Consider the following 19902-nt stretch of genomic DNA (forward strand, 5'->3'; position numbering starts at 1 on the left):
CATTACAATCTCTAATTTAAATGTACATTGAAATGCTCTATGAGATAAATAAGCTCTCCAGTATAAAAGCGTGTTCAGAGCTGGAAACAATTCAGCAAGCTGCTTCACACAGAAATAGCCCTTTGGCTCTGAAGAATTGTAGATTTTATATCTATATAAATATATATATATATATATATATATCTATATCTTTTATATCTATCTATGGAACACTGCATGGATACCAGATCCTGGCTGGACCAAGCCACACCATCAACCCACTGCCTCAACAGCCCAATAATCTCATTCCACAAATGGGCACAAAACGCATTTATTGTTGATAGAGATGCTTTTCAAGCTCAACTTGCAACATTCACGCAAATCATTTACAAACACTGCGTGCATATTTTTCAACCTTTATTGAAATAACTCACTGGATATCGGTATCTTTTGGCTACAACAGAAGATCTCTTTCTGACAAATAAGAGAAGCACAGTCCTTCAGACAGACAGCAGCACCCCGGCACACACACGCAGCCTGACAGCGGTGCACAGCAAGCTGTTGGTGCATTCTTGTTCAGTAGAGACCCGTGCACTGTGCCCGGAGCCAGAAACAGAGGGAGAAAGTTTTAAAAGATAGGGTGGAAAAATTGCTCCAGAAAAAAAAACCGAAACTTTCTATGTCAGCTCTTGAAAAATAAAAAGGAAAGTAAAAGAAAGATAAATGACATACTGTAAAGACCCACATTGTCTGGAAACTTCTTCAAAATACAGTTTCTTCCCCTCCTCTGCACAGTCCTTCGCCTAAGTGTTTCCTGGCCAAGATGAGGGTGGAGGGAAGAAAGCTCGAAACCAGACAATTTAGCTAATCGTGTTTCTTTCCACTATGTGTTGGCAGACAACCTTGCTTCTCTCGAATCCCATAGACTGATAAGAAAAGTTAATTTCACCAATTTGTTTTCTGAGAGACAGAGTCTCAGCGGGAATACTGCATAAAAACGTTTGGCAAATAACTCTACTGTTTGGCGGACATTCAAAATTATACTGGAAGATGTTTTGAACCATTTTTTCCGGCAGAGAAAATTTTTGCAGGAAAAAAGATAACAAATTCACTTATTTTTAGTTTAATTTCCTTGTTTTCCAAAGCTAGGACTATTTTTAAATACCAGGTAATATCAACACTATCAGCTATAGATTAGTAAAAACAAATTAGGTTGAAACAATAAGTCTTTCCCCTTCTGAGGATGACTTCAAATGAAGGAACTGTATTTCCAATACAAATCACTTAAAAACAGCCTTGTATGATTGCAATATGTGCCCATTTTGCTGCGTCTGCAACTATGAATATTTTCTGAATTAAATACATTTGCACTCGGTTTCAACACAAAGAAACTGCGAAATTTAAGAATACTTTCATTACCAATTAGCTTGAGAAAGTGGGATTTTTCTGGATCACAAAACATTCACAGCTTATTTCAAAATTCTGCAAATAATTGCCAATTATAATTGGGTTCTTTTTTTCCTCACTCAAATACTGTGCCAGTTGTCCCTCAGAAAAGGACTTTGCCAGCGATGACTGCATGCCATGCACCACTGGCATACCACTAAGTGACATGTACTACAGTGACAAGCCCCCAGGAATCACATTAAAATTAAAGACAGAAATTCTCAGCCTCCATGCACAATACAGTCCAATGCTTATCTTCTCTTACAGGCAGAAAAGTTTTCCTAACAATACAACCTAAATTGCCTTTGCTGCATTTTGAGCCCGTTACTTCTTGTCCTAGTGCCAGCGGACACGGAGAACAATTTATTCTCTTCCTATTTGCAACAACCTTTTAAATATTTGAAGACTGCTATCATGTCTCCCTTCAGTCTTCTCTTCCCTAGACTAAACAAACACAATTCTTTCAGCCTTTGCTCACAGGTCATATTTTCTAGACCTTTGATCACTTTGTTATGCTCCCCTGGATGCTCTCCACACCCTTCTTGAAGTGCTGTGCCCAAAGTTGGACCCCAGGCTCCAGCCCAGGCTCCACCACTGCTGAGTGCAGTGCAGGCCATACGTGTGCTTTGCATAGGGCATCCGTGCTAACACATCCTAGTAAGCCTGCTCCTTTGATTGGGCTATGACATAGGTGACATCTGTTTCAGATCCTCTCACTTACTTGCTCATTTGGCAGCAATATTGCATTTTCAATCTCATTCTGTTTTTCCTCCTGCTTTCCACATGTCCTTGCTGAACTCCATCATGCCTATTTCTGATCATTTCTTATATCTCTTTAGGATATTTTAATTCCAATCTTATCCTTATGCACATGATTAATGCCCATGACCTCGATGATACTATTTGCCTGTGCGGAATTAGGAATCAGGAGAAGTCTGTGCATGCCTGGGAACTTCAATTGCTGTTTATGAGGGTGGGTAGTGATAGGACAAGGGGGAATGGTCTTAAACTGAGACAGGGGAGGTTTTGGTTAGGTATTAGGAGGAATTTTTTCACACAGAGGGTGGTGAAGCACTGGAACAAGTTGCCCAAGGAGTTTGTGGATGCCCCATCCCTGGAGGCATTCAAGGCCAGGCTGGATGTGGCTCTGGGCAGCCTGGTCTGGTGGTTGGCGACCCTGCGCATAGCAGGGGGGTTGAAACTCGATGATCATTATGGTCCTTTTCAACCCAGGCCATTCTATGATTCTATGATTCAATATGCAAACAATATAACAAAAAGGGTTTTTCTGCACTACTTGCTTGCTCTGGAAAAGCAACATGAATGACTAACTGAAGAACACCTTAACATTCAAAGTGGCAAGTGGGAAGCACTAAAAGTTCTACTAGACTGAAATTGGAATTGTAGCGTAAACAGCAACAATTTTATAGCAACTTGAGATTTTTCCCTCAAATACGTATTTTAATTTGCAATGCTGACGTGAACAAATCTCTCTCTAACAAATTGGGGATCAGCTGCCACTTACAGAATCTAAGTTTTACTACTCTAGGTCATCATTAATCAGATTTTCCTGCCTGGTAACTTAGAAAAATCCTAGATAACAAATGAAGGATATGGATAGGACAGCAGTTAATTTAATACCATAACTGACAAGTGCGCTGGTGTGGTGGCCTCATTTTTTGTATGACAAAGACCTAACAGGAGCATAAACATCACCTGTGTGGAGATCTGCAGTGAGTCATATTGAATCTACCATTTTTCATCTGGCACAATTGGTATGACTCCATCTAACTCACTCTGCAAATTCATACATCTCAAAATGGAAAAGAAGTAAATTAAAAACTTTTCTTAACTCAGACAGCTGTCAAGTGAACAAATGCAGTTGAGCCAATAAACAAACTGAGAAGATCTCAGCCTCTAAATAGTTTGTTTTAGACAAGTATTGGCAACTTTAAAAAGCAGGCAATACCTGGATGGGCCTGTTTTTCCTCACAACTGACAAAGATCTATTTTTACTGGATTTACTCTCACAAGATCTTCATCAGGAAAGATACCAACATTCCTCATGGTTCAACTCAAGCTGAAAGAGCACTTTTGAAACAAAGCCCTTGGTCATTCCTATTGACTCTACCTCTGGTTCCTGTTGGGGACCAGCTATTGCCCAGATTGAATTCCTTTGTATTGAAACAGAATGAGAACGTGTGCTTGGTTCAGGGGTCCAGACTGGACCTTGTCCAGACCCTTGAGCCAAGTATGGTGTGCAGGGTGCTCTCAGCACTAACTCTGCACATCCGCTCTGCAGAACCATGCAATATCTATCCCATATATATATTATATGTATTTCTATATATTAGCACCTATTGCATGAGACCAATACTTATCCTATTAATATACCATTAATTTCAGTGAAGAAACTTAAGGAATTCAGTATTAATGAAATAAACAGCATGTTTAATCACATGGGAGAAAAAAAAATCTGCATTTACACAGGTTGAAATAATGCATTTGAAGCTAAGTGTATTTCGATGTTCAGAACAGTTGTACCGAAACAGAAATTCCATAAGACAACGTGTTTTCACTGAAATCAACTTGTTACTCCTTGTAGTCGAATGCTACGTATAATTAAAATATTAGTCGTGGAAGACTACTATTCGCATAAAATACACGAAAAATGATAACCTCACTTTAACTACCTTAGACTTTTCAGATATTGAAACATTTTAGACAATCTAACTTTCTTTTTGATCAACACAGGATACTGCGCAGCATCGACTCCAAAGATTACATTTGTTTTGCTGATTTAGGGATGTGGGGAATCCTCCCTTTCGCCTTCAACAGTAAATGATACATCCAGTCCTGTCAACAGATTTGCTATACCTAGCAAAGTTCAGATGAATAATGCTATGATAAATAAAAGGATTTATATTCCAATAATAACACAATCAGTGATCTTGCTGAAAGGAAAAGCCTGGCAAATGTAAAGGGTTATGCAGATGCTCCCAAAAGGCTCTTTCCCCAAACAGTTGTTTAAACCCACAATAAAATTACTCTTAACTTAAAACACAAAACAACAACAAAAACCCCTCTTGTATTATCTTTCAAGTATGAATATGTGAGTCCTTTTGCTCTCCTCAGCAGACAACGATTGAAGCAGAGGCAGAGCATGTTCTCCTCTCTACTCCTCAGTTTTAGCTGAATGCCACTGCAATGCTCAGCAGTAACTCAGTGTGAGCCAAACATGAATATTTGTAAGCGTCATTTGAGTTTTAAAGGCTACAGTAAGTGATGGGAACACAATCGTCTTGGGAATCTACAAATAACTTTAAAAAAGCTCATAAATCTGGCTTTCATGGTTTGCTTTTCAACAGCTTTATGAAATATCTCAAAGCTTGAACACAGTCAGTTCATCTTTGTTCAAATTTCTTAGGACTGACTTTTCTCGATCTTTTTCTTCATATGGTTCAGTGAGACAAATAATACAGACCTGGCTTTAAAAAGACAGGCATCAGCAAATTACATATTAAAATTTTTTCTTGCTTTTTACTTATTTTTTTCTTAAAATTTTTAATGTCAACAGAGAAAAACAGTACCATCTAAGTAGGGGAGCCTGAAGTATTCTCTCATTAACAAAAATATAAAATGGTTGTGTTCAGCACTCAATCTATAACAATAATAATAATCCATTACGTAGCAGACATAATGAAAAAGCTATATTTTTTTTCTTAAATTGTTTGACAAAGATGCTTGCTAATGAGCATAGCATTAACATTTAAACGTGTTTAATTCTCTGTACATAGAGTGAAACACGTGTATTACAACAATTAGTAGTAGGGAATGGTTGGTTTTTAAAATACACACTAAAAGCTTAATTGAAATTACATCCATATTCAACAGAGAAAAACCCTTAAAATTGTCTGAGAACTACTGAAATAAACCCAAAGTAATGTCAAAGACATTAGTTGGCATCACACAAATGGATGCAACTGCTATGGAATTCTGGCAGTTACGAAAAATATTTGGGCAACTCTCAGAAGCTCCTGAGAACCACAGTCAGCTCCACTATTGGGCTACAGTTTCCCTGATGAGTAGCAGTAATTGCTCCTCCATGGCAGCAATAATTGCTTGTGTGTAATACAGATTCTTCTTCACCTAATTAAATCACAAGTTGGAAGATCCCATAGGAAGTGTGGAAAGCAGACAATTTACCCTCCAGCACTGAGTAAAAATGGAGCTACCAGCACACACAACCGATTTAAAAGTGCTTAAATATTTATCTAGGTGCATTTCAGATGGCAATTACTCAAGAAAAGAACTTCTTTGTACCAATTTCTTCATAGTTACTGAAGAGAGGACACTCTTAACATGCTCTGTTTGAAGATTCTTTTCATGAACACTTGTTACATTTTAGCATGGCAATAAACATATGATTAACAAAGAAAGGACTTGTAAATATATTTTGGCAGCAAGCTGTGATGGTCTTTTCTGCAGCTGAGGGATAATGACCTGTGCTGTGAACACAGAGTAATTTTTATGCTATGGAAGTTACTAGGGTATAGGCACACTACCTGACACTAAGATTATTTTCTTTGTACAGAGAGATCTGTTTACTGCATGTAATTATTAACTCTTTTAGAAATGTTTTTATAACTTCCTTACTGAATTTCTTGTTGTTTTATATTTGAGATTGCCAGCAATGACATGGTTAAAAACAGAGAATGAGCCAGACTTATTATAGTCTTGGACTTACAGTGACTTTTAAAGTAGCTGGGCAAAGTATCTAAGGTCAGACTGCTGACCCTGTTCTTCTTTCTGAGTTCCTTTCCTATATTCTTACTGTTCTTTGTCTAAGAACAAGGCAGGACAGAGACAATTACTTTTTAGCTTATCTAGATTTTATCTGAGGTGTTAAAGGCAAAAAGCCTTTTCAAGAGGTTTTCATTGCACAACCAAGCAGTTGTAATTCAAAGACAAAACAATACCAAGCAAGTACTGTATATAAACTGAGCAACTGCATCCCAGTCCAGAACTCCCAGTGAGAACAGTTAGAATAAGGTGGGCATAACTCATATGCAGCTTTAGTCCTAAAACAAACTATTATGATGGTAGAAGGTTTATAAACACCCTGTAAACTCACTGAATCATGTGTCTACTTTTATTCTAAAATTGTATTTTAGGAGTTGACGTGATTGTTTTAATGCTACCCATGGATTTTTTCATGAAAACAATATTATTGATGAAAGCACTAATGTACTCATCCTAATCTTTTGGACCAGTAGAGAGGGATCTACAAAGACATCACTGCTCAAGTCACTGATAGAGGAAAGAAAAATTCACACTGGAGTATTCTTGGGGTTTAGAAATAATTCAATAAAATCTTTCTCATTCAAAGAAGACCAGACTTCTGAAGGAGGGAGAAAGACACTTTTTCTACACAAAACATACACAAATTCCTAAGCACCTTTTAAAGATTTTGCAGCTAAACAAAACTACATGGTATCAACATGATCTTATTTAATGGAGGAGAAGGTTTACCAATGAGAAATCATACTTGACCAACCTGGCAACCTTCTATGGTGTCATGACTGGCTGGGTAGGTGAGGGGAAAGCAGCAGAGCAGAAGCTGCTGATTTTGGCACTGTCACTGGCACTTTGGCACTTTGACACTGTCTCCCATAACAACCTCGTAGTTAAGCTTAGGAAGTGTGAGATAGATGAGTGGACAACGAGGTTGACTGAGAACTGTCTGACTGGCAAAACTCAGAGGACTGTGATCAGCTGCACAGAGTCTGGTTAAAGGCCTGTAACTAGTGGTGTTCCCCAGCAGTCAGTACTGAGTCTGTTCTTTTTAACATCTTCAGTCTGATCTGGATGAATGGATAGAGTGCACTTTCTGCAATTTTGCTGATGATACAAAGCTGGGAGCAGTGTCTGACACAACAGAAAGCTGTGTTGCCATTCAGTGAGACCTAGACAGCCTGGAGAGTTTGGTGGAGAGGAACCTTATGAAGTTTCATAGAGTCCTAAATCTGGGGAGGAGTAACTCCATGCATTAGTACAGGTTAGGGGCTACCTGCTGGAGAGGAGCCATGCAGAGAAGAATCTGAGTGTTCTGGTGGACAACAGGTTGGCCATGAGCCAGCAGTGTGCTCTTGTGGCCAAGAAGGCCAATTATATCCTGGGGTGCATTAAAAAGAACGGGAGAACATGGACAGAAGGTCGAAGGAGGTTATCATCCCTCCTCCTCCCCCCGCCCCCCCCCTTCCCCTTTCTCTGCCCTGGTGAGGCCACATCTGGAGTACTGTGTCCAGTTCTGGGATCCTCAGTTCAAGAAAAAAAAAGATCTCCTAGGAAGAGCCCAGCAGAGAGCTACAAAGATGACTAGGGGCCTGGAACATCTCCATTATGATGAAAATCTGAGGGATCTGGGACTCTTCAACCTGTAGAAGAGAAGACTGAGGGAAGATCTTATAAATGCTTCTAAATATCTAAGGGGTGAGTGTCAAGCGGATGGGGCCAGGTTCTTTTTAGTGGTGCCCAGTAACAGGACAAGGGGAAATGGGCACAAACTGGAAGTTCCATAAAAACAAGGGGAAAAACTTCTTTACTTTGAGGGTTACAGAGCACTGGAGAATTCTGCCCAGGGGGGTTGTGGAAACTCCTTCTCTGAAGATACTCAAAATCTACCTGGACACTTTCCTGTGCAACCTACTGTAAGGGGTTGGACTAAATGGTCTCCAGAGGTCCCTTCCAAGCCCTATGAGTCTGTGATACTAGACTTATTATTATAAACAAACATGGCAATTAAAATTAAAAATCCCATACTAAATTTCAAACAGCAATTTTATCAATTATTATCTTATCACTAATGATTACTTCCACAACTTGCTGTAAAGCTGAAATCATGTACGAGATGACAAGGAGAAAAATCTGAGTATTCTGATTTTACATCTTTTTCATTTTCATTTACATTTTACATTTCTACATTTTTTCATAAATGAAATACATCAGGTTTCTTATGCACATTAAAAGCTGAATATATTCATTCAGACACTCTATTTGTGTCAGTGTTATGCTCACAAAGCGTGCACATCAGAGTGACAGCTAAAAAGTCACAGACCTTTGCACATAATCTAAAACTAAATCTGTATGTAATTTCCTTCCTTTTGTTAATTGAAGATTAAAACTAAATCAAGGGGAAGCCTTCTATGAGACTACTTCCAACAACAGATGACTCAACTAGCACCTGAGAATTTGTTGTACTTGTATGTACTGAGGTTTTGAACTTCCTGTTTCAATAAAATACCAAACAAGTTGTGTTTCCTTTACAAATAAGCTATTACATCAAGCCCTGTTCCTATAATTTCAGTTTTTGTCTGCATTCCAACATTTTCTTTGGCAAATGTAGAAACATTCTAATTAAAGAGAAGAGAAAAACAAGCAACATTCATCATGGTAAGAATGAATGTTCAAGAGAACATCCTTACTGGTTACTTCTTTCATTCAATTTAATTTGGCTTCTGAAATACACTTAATTATGGCATGCAGTTGTCAGAGATGAAACCCAGTTAACAGGTTTTTCACTAATAGTGTGTTATCAAAGCTATTAAAGGTAATAGTCAATTCCCCTAGTGCCATACAAACGTAACACCATCTTTGTGAAGTGACTGAAAAACATTTTTAGAACACTAGAAAAAACTTGAAATATGCCTTTCTGTATGGCCAATCTCACCTATTTTCACAGCCTGATAGATCATTTAGCACATACTTTGAAATTTTTTTTTCCAAAGAGAAAAAATCCTGCGTTTACCTCAGCATGATCTGTAAGATCAGATCTATAAAAATCCTTTACAATGCTCTCTTTCCTCAATTACCAGTTTTTGCTAATGTTTAGATTACAGATCAAAGGTCTCTTTCTTGATTTGCAATTGCCACGAGAAAGACAGCTTCCACAGGAAAAGTTAAAGAGCATACCTGCAAACACAACGAATTGTCTGGCTAAGTACAATATAGCCTACATAATGCAACATACGTGTTTTCTATTCTAAATTTATTTAACCTTGGAACTGGAAGTGCTGACTCAACAAAACAGGAGTTCAAATTTTAAAAATGACACTATACCAGGAGATATATAATTAGACTCATTCCATTTTGGACAAATAAATTAACTATTCCTAAAATGTGTTCATGTGCGCTCTATATCTTCATGAAGAGCACTGCCTCTTTTAGTAATAAATCAGATACATCGCCAGGCAGATGCAGCAGGAGCAGCAATCACCCTGTAGAGTTGTGTGACAGACAAATCTGGAATGCTGTAGGAAGAGCATGTAAATGGTTGAACCCATTTAGTAGTAGTAGGTGATAAAGACTTCTGATAAGAGAATTAGCCCACACTACATCTCAAATATCTTCAAAGACAGCACGGAGCTAGAAATAGTCCAGTTAATCTTGAAAAAAAATCCTAAATTTGACAAATGATTTCATCAACCTCCAGAAAAGACAGAATGCTCCTCCTGCTTTGTCTGAATACAAGCCAATTAATCTCTTCCAGGTTTCTCCTACATGAGTAAGCAGCAACTGGTCCAATCCACATAACAAAGAGAATACAGCAGAACTACACTGATTTAAGAAAGCACATATTTTGTTTTATAAGCTTATGCTGAGTCACACTGAAAACTCAGTGGAATGGGACAAACAGCACTTTAGTTTATGCTGTTCTTTTATTTTTTCTTCTAAACCACAACTGACCCAACCATATAATTTCAAATTACAAAGTTTAGCACAAAACTTTTTTTAATCAACATACGGATGGTTGTTTACCTCCTTCATGTTGGACTAAGCCCAAAATTCAAGACTAGCCCTCAATAAAACATAAAGTGCTTGACCCTGCTTTGTGTTGAAACTGCAGCTCTTTCGGGCACTTGAAAATGATCTCCCATCACATAGGAATGTCTGAGGTCAGGCAAAAGTATTTGGAAGACATCTAAAGATTTTCAGTTTTAACATGCTTGCAAGGTACCTCTTAAATTGACTTTTAAATGTTTATTTCCTTTGACTACAGGAAGCTGGTATTAACTAAAATTTTTACACGTTTCCCCTGGATTCTCCAAAATATATTACTTTAAAAGGTACTAATTAACAGATACTTTTAAAACAGCCAACAAAATTCAGCCTCTTTCAGACTATCCATAAAAATCCTTTGCCTCAGGCAGGCATACTCCCCTTAAATGTCTCTTTACGGTAGCTTTAAAAATAGTCATGCCATGTAGCAACGCCTGGAATAAGGTCAGCCTGGAATCAGTTCCACAGGTAGAAGTCCCTCTTGTCAACTATTGCCAGTCTTCCACTCAAAATGAAGTTAATAATGCTTCAGAGCCACAAATAAATTTGGTAGAACGGAACATGGAAAAAGTGTGACCTTCCAGACAGGTCAGAAAAAAAAAGATGGAAATATTCTTCCTTAGATCAAAAGGTTCTTGGGTCAGATGCTATCTTTTGTTTTGGATTTGTACAATGCATTGGGATGCAGAGTCCTGTTTTATGTCCAGTAAAAAACAATGAAGAATTTCTACCTTTCTAATTGTGAGGTGCTTTTTTTTTTTTTATTACAGCCTCTGGGAACTTCTTCAGGCAATTATTTAATAATAGTATTTGAAAAAATGGATTTAGATGATCTTTTAAATAGTTCTGATAAATAGGAAATAACTTCAATATACAAGACATAAATCATTATAAGAAAAACACAACAGCAGAACCTCTGGTCTTTGGAAAAGCCTCCAAGGCCTATAACAGAATTTCATCAACATGTAATAAATCACTAAACAGTAAGAACAGAAGAAGTATGTCTATATATACATACATATACACATAATCCTAGTAAATCAAAAATAATGCAAAATAAATCTGAGGATAGAATTTATTTTTGCGACTACCTTATGATCAAATTTTATTGCAGATATAATTTTTTTTCACATGGTTGAAGCAAAGGTACGAAAGTTAGGAATCAAAAGAATCTATTATAACTTTTATATCTTTGAAACTGAGACTAACAGGACTCATATATTGGCATTCATATATATTGGATTCATATAGTATTTTCTTCACATTACCTGGGAATTATTTTAACGTCAGTTTTTGGAGGATATAACACAGCATTTAAGATCACACCTTAGATATGTTTATAAGAGTCTGAAAAGACAAGCAGTATCAGCTAATTTTTCTACTGTTCTCTGAGGGGATGAAGAAGACTTTCTTTGTCATGTTATTGATGAATTTCTTTCAGAAAAAAATACCCTTTCAGGTCTGTAGGCCATGGTCCTACACTGTAGAGAATATCATGTGCTTCATTATCATAGACTTTTGAACATGAGTGGAGTTGTAATACATTTTTTTACTTAGGACTAAATGAAGAAATGGAGCAAGGAGTTTGTTAAAAATAAGTGAACTTTAACTAAACTACTAGGATTCATTTTTGCTGGAACCACTGCATGACATGGTGCTTTAAGTGAGTCAGATTTATAACTAATTTTACTGCCTGGATATAGTGTACTACCATCATGATAAACAAAAACCACCAAGAGCATCTCAGCAGCTGTCTCCACTAAAACTGCTAGATGAGAGATTTTCCTTTTCAAACACAAAGACAGCTATAAATAGTCCCCACAAAGTTCCACCATACTGTGGCTTCTTCAGCACTTCCACTTAGAACTATGATTAAATATATTAGTCAGTGTTACAAGAATGATTAAATGTATCTGTGTCAGATTTTAGTGATAAGAGCACACAATTCAACACATTCTTCCTCTTATAAAACAACATTACTTGCTATACACATTTAACTGCTCTATGTAGAAGTAGTGCTTTGTAATTCCACCATTTAAGTAAATGGAAAGTATTTTGGACTGATCATTTTGATCATTACAGATAAACACTGCATATAAGCCTGATTTGTTGTTATGCAATAAAACATACATAAACAATTTCCTTCTACCATAACAAGTGTGGGGATCAAGTGAGACAAAGCAGGATTTCTGCAGCTTTATCTCTATAGCCCCTGTGGGGCTCCAATGGTTTAAACAACAGAAGATTATTCATATGAAAGAGCCAAGAAGTTTTCTAGCATACACTTTCCTTGGAAGATTACTCTTTCGCCTTGTTCTTATGAGAAAGATGGAACACTACTTCTTCTGTCACTGTCATCCATACATGTAATATAGCTTCTATTCATGAAATGTTGAGCATAAATAAATACACTCTTCACTGAAGGATAATATATTTAGACAGCAGTGATTGAAAACAACCATATCCTAGGCATTAGGATAATATGCATTACTGTCAGTTTACCATAGAAAAAACATAAAAGCTAAAAGCTGATTATTATTAGCATCAAGCATTATTGCAAAGTGTACGTGACCATCCGCCAGCAAGCCTATAATGAATCATGCAGGCAAACACAATCACAATGTAACATCACCAGAAGAGAACAAACAGACAAAGGCACATAACCTTAACCAAGCTTTTGCTATCATGGAAAAAAGACCAAAATAAAACTTCTGTTTTTAAGCAATAACACTACTTCTCCAATCTCGATTTTCTAGAGGCGCAAGGTCATTGATCAGAAAATAACATAGAAGTAGAATATGATCAATTACAGCACAGCAGAAGTCTATTCAAACTGTATCAATAGAGCAAGATAAACCTCAATTTCTTTCTAGCAGGGAACATTGGCTATAGAGAACATTGGGTTGAATTTTCCTTTTTCTAATACATCAATTCCAGCTTCCAGTTTCCAGCTCAGATTTTGCTCACTTTTCTGATGCACTGCTATCACACGTATTTCTCAAACAAGTTTGTGGAAACACATCCTTGTGTTTCTTCTCCTTTAACGATCACGTCGTCTCACTTAGAACAAGCAAGCAAAGAAAACCTGCAGTTTTCATTTATGAAATGTATACCATGTTTATATGCAGAGAAAATCTGCTTTGGAATCAGCCATCCTGTCAACACTTAGGGCCTTTGTTTAGCAAAACTTTCACATTAATCATTTTTCATTTCCACATTAGCTCAAATCAGTCAAACACAGAGAGGAAACCGGTGGCATGTACTAACACTACAAGTAAAATAACCAGTGAAGAGTTTCTGTGACTGAAGTGCAGCAAGACATCAGGATTCTATTACTGAGATCTGCAAGTTCATGGTGCCATAAGCAAAGACTGGAATATGGCCAAAAGAAATTACAGGCACTGATTTTTATCACAGAAGTTAGGTATGTAGCCAAAACAGAGCTAGCTCTTTGTAGCACCTAGCTGGTGTGTCACAAGCAAGCTGCCGCAGGACAAGATCATGTGCTCACATACAGGTACGGCAGCCAGGAAAGCCACACTGGCAGGTGGGCAGCATTCCCAAAGTGGGTCCCTGAGCAATCATCATAACAGCATAACAGGTTTCTGAACCTGCTTTATCCAAGCTGTTTTTTATGAATAGGCTACTATGTCTTAAAAAACATTGCTTGGATAAAATTGGCCTTTTGACTCAGCATGCCTTTGTAAACTAACATTTAAAGAACACGGTCCACAAAAAACTGATATGTCTTCCTTCTTCCAGTTCGAGCCAACTTCCCTAGTATGGAAGCAGGATGTACTTCAAGTTCTCATGTCTTCATTGGTAATAAAGGATAAAATTAGTGCCAGGCTCAACAATCTGTCTTTATTAAATAAAAATAGTAATTTGCATTCTCATCCTGAATATATGAAAGTTCTTTTCTTTCTTGTCTATAGCAGTGAAACAAATGTATGTAGGGATTATTCTGAGTTATTCTGGATACAGTGCAAGCAGAAAAATGGTAACACGTTATTAGGCAGAGAAGCAGCATATGACTTGCAGAAAGCAGTGGCCTGATAAAATGCTCCTTGAATTAGTATTTAAAGTGAGACCGTGGCAGATGTAGTAACTCACTTCTTAATGAAAATATGATAAACAAAGGAAATGGTTTTCAAGATTCCTGCTGATTGTGAATTGAACTGCTTGGAAAAAACTGCCTGTGCACCAGCTTACACATTATAAAATTTCTACTGGCAGCCACTACAGTGAGTTTGACCAAGTGTTATTCACCTAAGCTTTCTTGTTAAACCAGTAACTACAATGAATGTAAGTGCAGTTCATGTTGTGCTCACGTAGGCAGGGCAACCAATTTTGGTTTAATCTGAGGTTTCAGAGATACTCAATCATGTTTGGAGTTAGCTGACTGAGAGAACTTACTTCTCACTAGGTACAATAAATGCCAGTAAAGAGGGGCTGAATATGCATGATACGTATGAATAGATACAAAGAAAAACACTCAGAGCTAGATATATAAAATATTGTTGGCTTTTCCATCATCAATTTTAAATTTACATCTCTTTCAGTGAGAATTTCAGTGGAATTTACATTTCACGTATTGCTCTGGTTCTGCTCTCTGGCCTGGCTCTCTGTTACACAATAAAGCCTGGAGTACTGAGCCCACATGTGGAGCCCTCAGTACAAGAGAGACATGGACCTTGTAAACTCATCCAGACGAGGGCCACAGAAATGATCCAAGGAATGAAACACCTCTCCTATGAGGGCAGGCTGAGAGAGCTGGGGCTGTTCAGCCTGGAGAAGTCTGGAGTTTGGGGAGAGAAATATCTGAGACTGGGTCCAGGGAGACCTGATAGCAGCCTCTCAATATCTGAGGGAGGGCTATAAGAAAGAAGAGGACAGACTCTTTAACAGGGTCTGTTGTGATAGGACAAGGGAAAATGGTTTCAAACTAAAAGAGGGAAGATTTAGACTGGATATAATAACAGCTTTTTGCAATAAGGGTGGTGAGGCACCGGAACAGGTTGCCCAGAGAGCTGGTGGAAGCCCCATCCCTGGAGACAATCTAGGTCAGGTTGGACAGGCTCTGAGCAACCTCATCTAACTGTGGTGTCCCTGTTCATTACAGGGGGGTTGGACTACATGGCCTTTAATGGTCCCTTCCAACTCAAACAATTCTATAATTCTAAGATAAGAAAGCATTCTTCCTTTATTTCTGATCCTGAATATCTTCATTTCTGCTTGCCTTCCATTCATTTCAGTAGTTTCAATCCTCCACCTGTAATATGGCTCAATATTTACTATACCATCTACTATCTAATTTCCTGGAAACAGATGTCTCATTGTGACATGGAAAATCCAGCAAAGATATGGGATTTATTGAATGAACTATTAATGAATTCATTAATATTGAGAAATTGATGAGTGAATCAAGTGCCATTTACTATAAAGTCTGGTTCTCATTTGGACCAGCCATGAAAGCCAATATCTCAGCTAGTGGTAGAGGTGACACTCCCTGGAAATAATGACTGTTGTTTAACTAGTCCAGTGAACGTATGGTGAGAAATCTGTGTCTTTAAAAAAAAAATTTCACACAAATGGCTGAGGATTCACACATTCTGGCTTACTTCTAAAATACAATTCTGTTTCAAATAAACATAGTTCCTGGCCACAGTTCATGTCATTAACACCTTTGAAAGCCTTGGGCCATCCTCTGTCTGCAGACACAGGGTATCTGCAAATTACAGTAATGGAGACCAGACCCACATTCTGCCTACTTCAGCAGCTCCTGACCACAGTGCACACTACACACCTCAGGAAAAGCTTCTGACTGATACTAGAAAAGCCTTCTAAATTGGAGGCCCACAATTTGCCCTTGAAGCATTATCGTTTTCGCAGTCCTGAGGCTCTCTGTTTATTGAAACCTCTGTCTCACAAGTATGTGCTATTTCTGTTTATTGGATGTACAACAAACTAAAATTGTGCATCAGCAAGCTCAGGTAAGATGTGGGTGAGTGCAGTTTTTCTCCATTGTACTGCAGGACTGATGAGGTAAATATCTGAATACGAGGGAGCCTGCTTCAAACAGAATAAAATAGAGGTTTTAAAAGCCAGAAAAGAATCTGTTTCAAATTAGTTAAAAGCTATCAGCAGTCTGATCCTAACTTTATAGATTGTTATGTTGATAAGCTCTTTGGAGTACATTTTTTACATCATTTACTGTAAGCATTTAAAAAGGCACTTTTTGTAAAACGAGAAAACAAAAGTAGCAATAAAGAAATACATATCTGAGAATAATTTGGTTGTAAATTTCTATTAGCCAAGCAGCTTCTGTTGTGGGCAAAAACAATCTTTGGAACAGTCTCACTCTCATGATTTTGGTAATAGGATTAACTATATTCTTTTAAATTTCAACACTACACTTAATAATGCAAAATGCAATTGCTCCACTATTGTAATGAAATTTAAAACTATTGTGATTTCCAGTATTAAACCCACTGCTGGCAAAAGTGCAGTAACTGTGCTTATCAGTTTGCAGGCATTAATATTAACTTGTGGCTGATGGTTTTAATTTCACAACTTTGAGAAAATGCAAGAATTATTTCAAATATATTAATTACACTTTCGTCATCTGGAGAGGGATTTTTTTTTCTATAAGCACTTTTCACATAGAGGTCCAACATAAATATTTTTCTTTCTTTCAGGCAAGTGATGGGGTGTAGTGAGAAAAATTAGAGATGAAAAAGCTTATTAGGTCACCTAATTCTTACTGCTGCCAGCACAGGATTTTCCTTTACATATTTCGATGTTTTGCCCATCTATATTAAATTACTCACACAATGGGGATTCCACTGCTTCTCACGAGAGGCTTTTCTGCAGACTAATAGATCTTTGCCTCTGAAAATATTTATTTGTACTCGGTATGAAATTAAAACAAAGCACAAGCCATAACTCCTAAATTCTTCCCTGCCTACTGTAGTCCTGCCTGGAATAATGCACAGCTGGCTGAAAACTCTGTCCTTTGCTAGCCACCCTTCATCCTTGCAAGGGGGTTCCAGAACAGGCACTGTTTAAACATTGCAGCTGACATTTATCAAAGATATGATGCTCTTAACCTTGAAAAATGTGAAGGAATGATCTCTTCAGGGTGAACAATGTAGTTAGAATCATAGAATCACAGAAAAATTAAGGTTGGACAGATCACTAAGATTATCTATTTCAACTGTCAACCCATCACCACCACGACCACTAGCCATGTCCCTCAGTGCCATATTCCCTGAACCTCTCCAGGGATGGTGACTGCTCCACCTTCCTGGGCAGCCTGTTCCAATTCAGATTGAATTTCTTGTTGGTCTGGTTTGTAATCAATTCATAGTCTAAGGGAATCCACTGTGAGAGAAATGAGAATCAACAGAAAAAAGTTGGGATATAATAGTCTGAAAATTGTAAGAAAATGTTGAAACAATGGGGACACATCTCAAAACTGAAGCAACCATCACTTCTTCAATAAGTGAAAGTGGAAATTTTAGCAAAATAAAAGAAATCGTGATGTAAAACTCATTTCTCATCATTGTTTGTAGAAAAATGTTTTGCAAAAGCCTCTTCTTCCCCACACAGTCTGCAGCAATGAGGTTTCTATAATGAGCACGAGGCCAGCTCTTATAATGTCTGGTGAAGTGCATGTCATTAATTTCAACTAACCTCAGGTGCTTCCATCTGAGCTTGTTATTCAAGAGTTCCCTTCAGAAGAGAGAAATTCCTTTGTCTGCAAGGAAGCTTTGGGTGATCTGATGTTTATATTTAATCAAGAATCACACCTTGACATCTTCCTCAAGAACATAATCTTCACTGATAGAAAAAGAAAATGTCCTAAGGTGACTGATAAAAGAGATATTCTAATTGTCAAGCCATCATCTAGTAATTATTTTATATGTAATTTAAACACTTCTATTCTTAGAAATGAAAATTGAGTAGGAAACAGGCAAAGGAATGCAGAAATTAATAGAACAACATCAGCTGATTATTAATCTGATGAATCAGATTTAAAGTTATTTATATTTAAGAAAAATGCTATTCACTGGCTCTTGCTATTGATAACATCCCCCACACTACAGCTGAAGTAGTAAAAACCACTAATGTTACCCTAAAGATGAAGGCATGCTGGTTATTTAAAGTAGAATTTGATCACGGATATGACTGAAGACATTGACTTAAGAATCAAGTGAGAAATTAAAGCTACAAGCAAAACTTTCCATATTCATGTTTTACCTGAGGTTAGAAAGTGAATGTTGAATGAATTGACAGTATTTGCAAATATATGTTGGAGTTTGGCTGTAGTTAGCCTGAGTGGGGACTCACATTCAGACAGTACAGACATCACTAGTGACTGCCACTGGATTTCATTTACATGTATCTCTAGTAGGACAAAATAAAGATTTCTCAGAGTTCTGAATTTTCTCTGTGTAGTGAAACTACTCATTAATAATTTGGATTTAGATAAAGTGAAGTAAAAGCACTTCCTAATTAGTTTATATTGCGATAAAATAGAATACTCAAAAGAGATTTGATCTTCTGTACACATTCCACTGGAGATGGAGGATTATCTTTCCAGCACATGATTTATTTGCAGAGATAAAGTGCAGACTGTTACCCAGCCAGTGAGGTACGTCTGTTAATACCAGCAGGAGGAGTTTCACTAGGTGGCCATAAGGAGGAAGCTGCCTAATCTCAAAGGGGAGACTTACTCTTGGTATCAGTGTGCAGTAGTTCTTCCTCTGTCCCATCAAAAGTTCTGGTGCCTCAGTAACCAGGGCAAAAGTAAAAAATAAATCAGCATGCTCTGAGTTCCTTCCTCTCCCTGTACAACAGAGAGATGGATGATACAAAGAACTCCCAGTTTGTGCTGTAGAATCAGCAAGAGGCTTATGAGAACTATTACTGGACTACATTTATTAGCATTGAAAAGAAAGACTTATCTTTATGGAGTGCAAAAACAGTTCTCAGTTCCTCTATCCTCTTCACGTTACATATCCACAATACAGTTCAGCAAATATGAATATATGAAAATATGCTGCAAATATTTTTCTTGCACTCTCCATAAAAAGGTTAGCATATGTACTGTATTTTTTTCTTGAGGGAAACAGATGTCAGGAACTAGGTACCTTACTGTTGCCATAAATGTCCTCTCTGTCTGTGAAAACTTTGTTTATTCCTCTTATACGGTTTCTCACTTCCTTTTCATTCCCTCTTTGACATCAGTTTATCTTTGAATTCAGAATCTGAACTTGGACGTGCTCTCTGGAAGCATGACATGCTGTTATTATCAATGCAGTGTGCTGCTAGCAGAGGTGAGCACCTTCTGCTAACCTGAAGGATTCTTTACAGGGGAAAAGTTTAAATCACAAGGACTGGGGGTATTTGGAAGGCCAGATTACCGTCAGCTGCATGGACACTTTTAGAGTGCATTTCTTTAAACAAACTGCATATACATTTTTCTTTGAGACGTCGGTGAGGCAGATTTCTCATTTTCCAAAAGCCTTCTGGATTCTTTCAGAGCCTTTTCACATCAGCATTATCCAGCACTCGCATAGCACAACAGAAGTGAAAGCCTTGCATAAGGATTCTAGCTTTAAATGGTCCAAATAG

General features: G+C 37.5%; 1 protein-coding gene across 3 annotated transcripts in view; it reads right to left on the reverse strand.

Annotated features, from left to right (window-relative positions):
* Positions 1-19902, reverse strand: part of MCPH1 (microcephalin 1) — a 120081-nt gene that overhangs the window by 7261 nt on the left and 92918 nt on the right. The window contains exon 13 of one of the 3 annotated variants that reach the window (XM_085217916.1): positions 19025-19114. The exons of the other annotated variants lie outside the window; for them this stretch is intronic. Within the exon in view, the coding sequence (XP_085074042.1) occupies positions 19040-19114 (75 nt within the window). The 3' untranslated portion in view covers positions 19025-19039. Of the gene's footprint in view, positions 1-19024; positions 19115-19902 lie in introns of those variants that run through there. 3 annotated transcript variants of the gene reach the window in all.

The sequence above is a fragment of the Meleagris gallopavo genome, chromosome 2 (genome assembly GCF_905368555.1).
Source record: "Meleagris gallopavo chromosome 2, MGAL_WU_HG_1.1, whole genome shotgun sequence".
NCBI classification, from domain to species: Eukaryota; Metazoa; Chordata; class Aves; order Galliformes; family Phasianidae; genus Meleagris; species Meleagris gallopavo.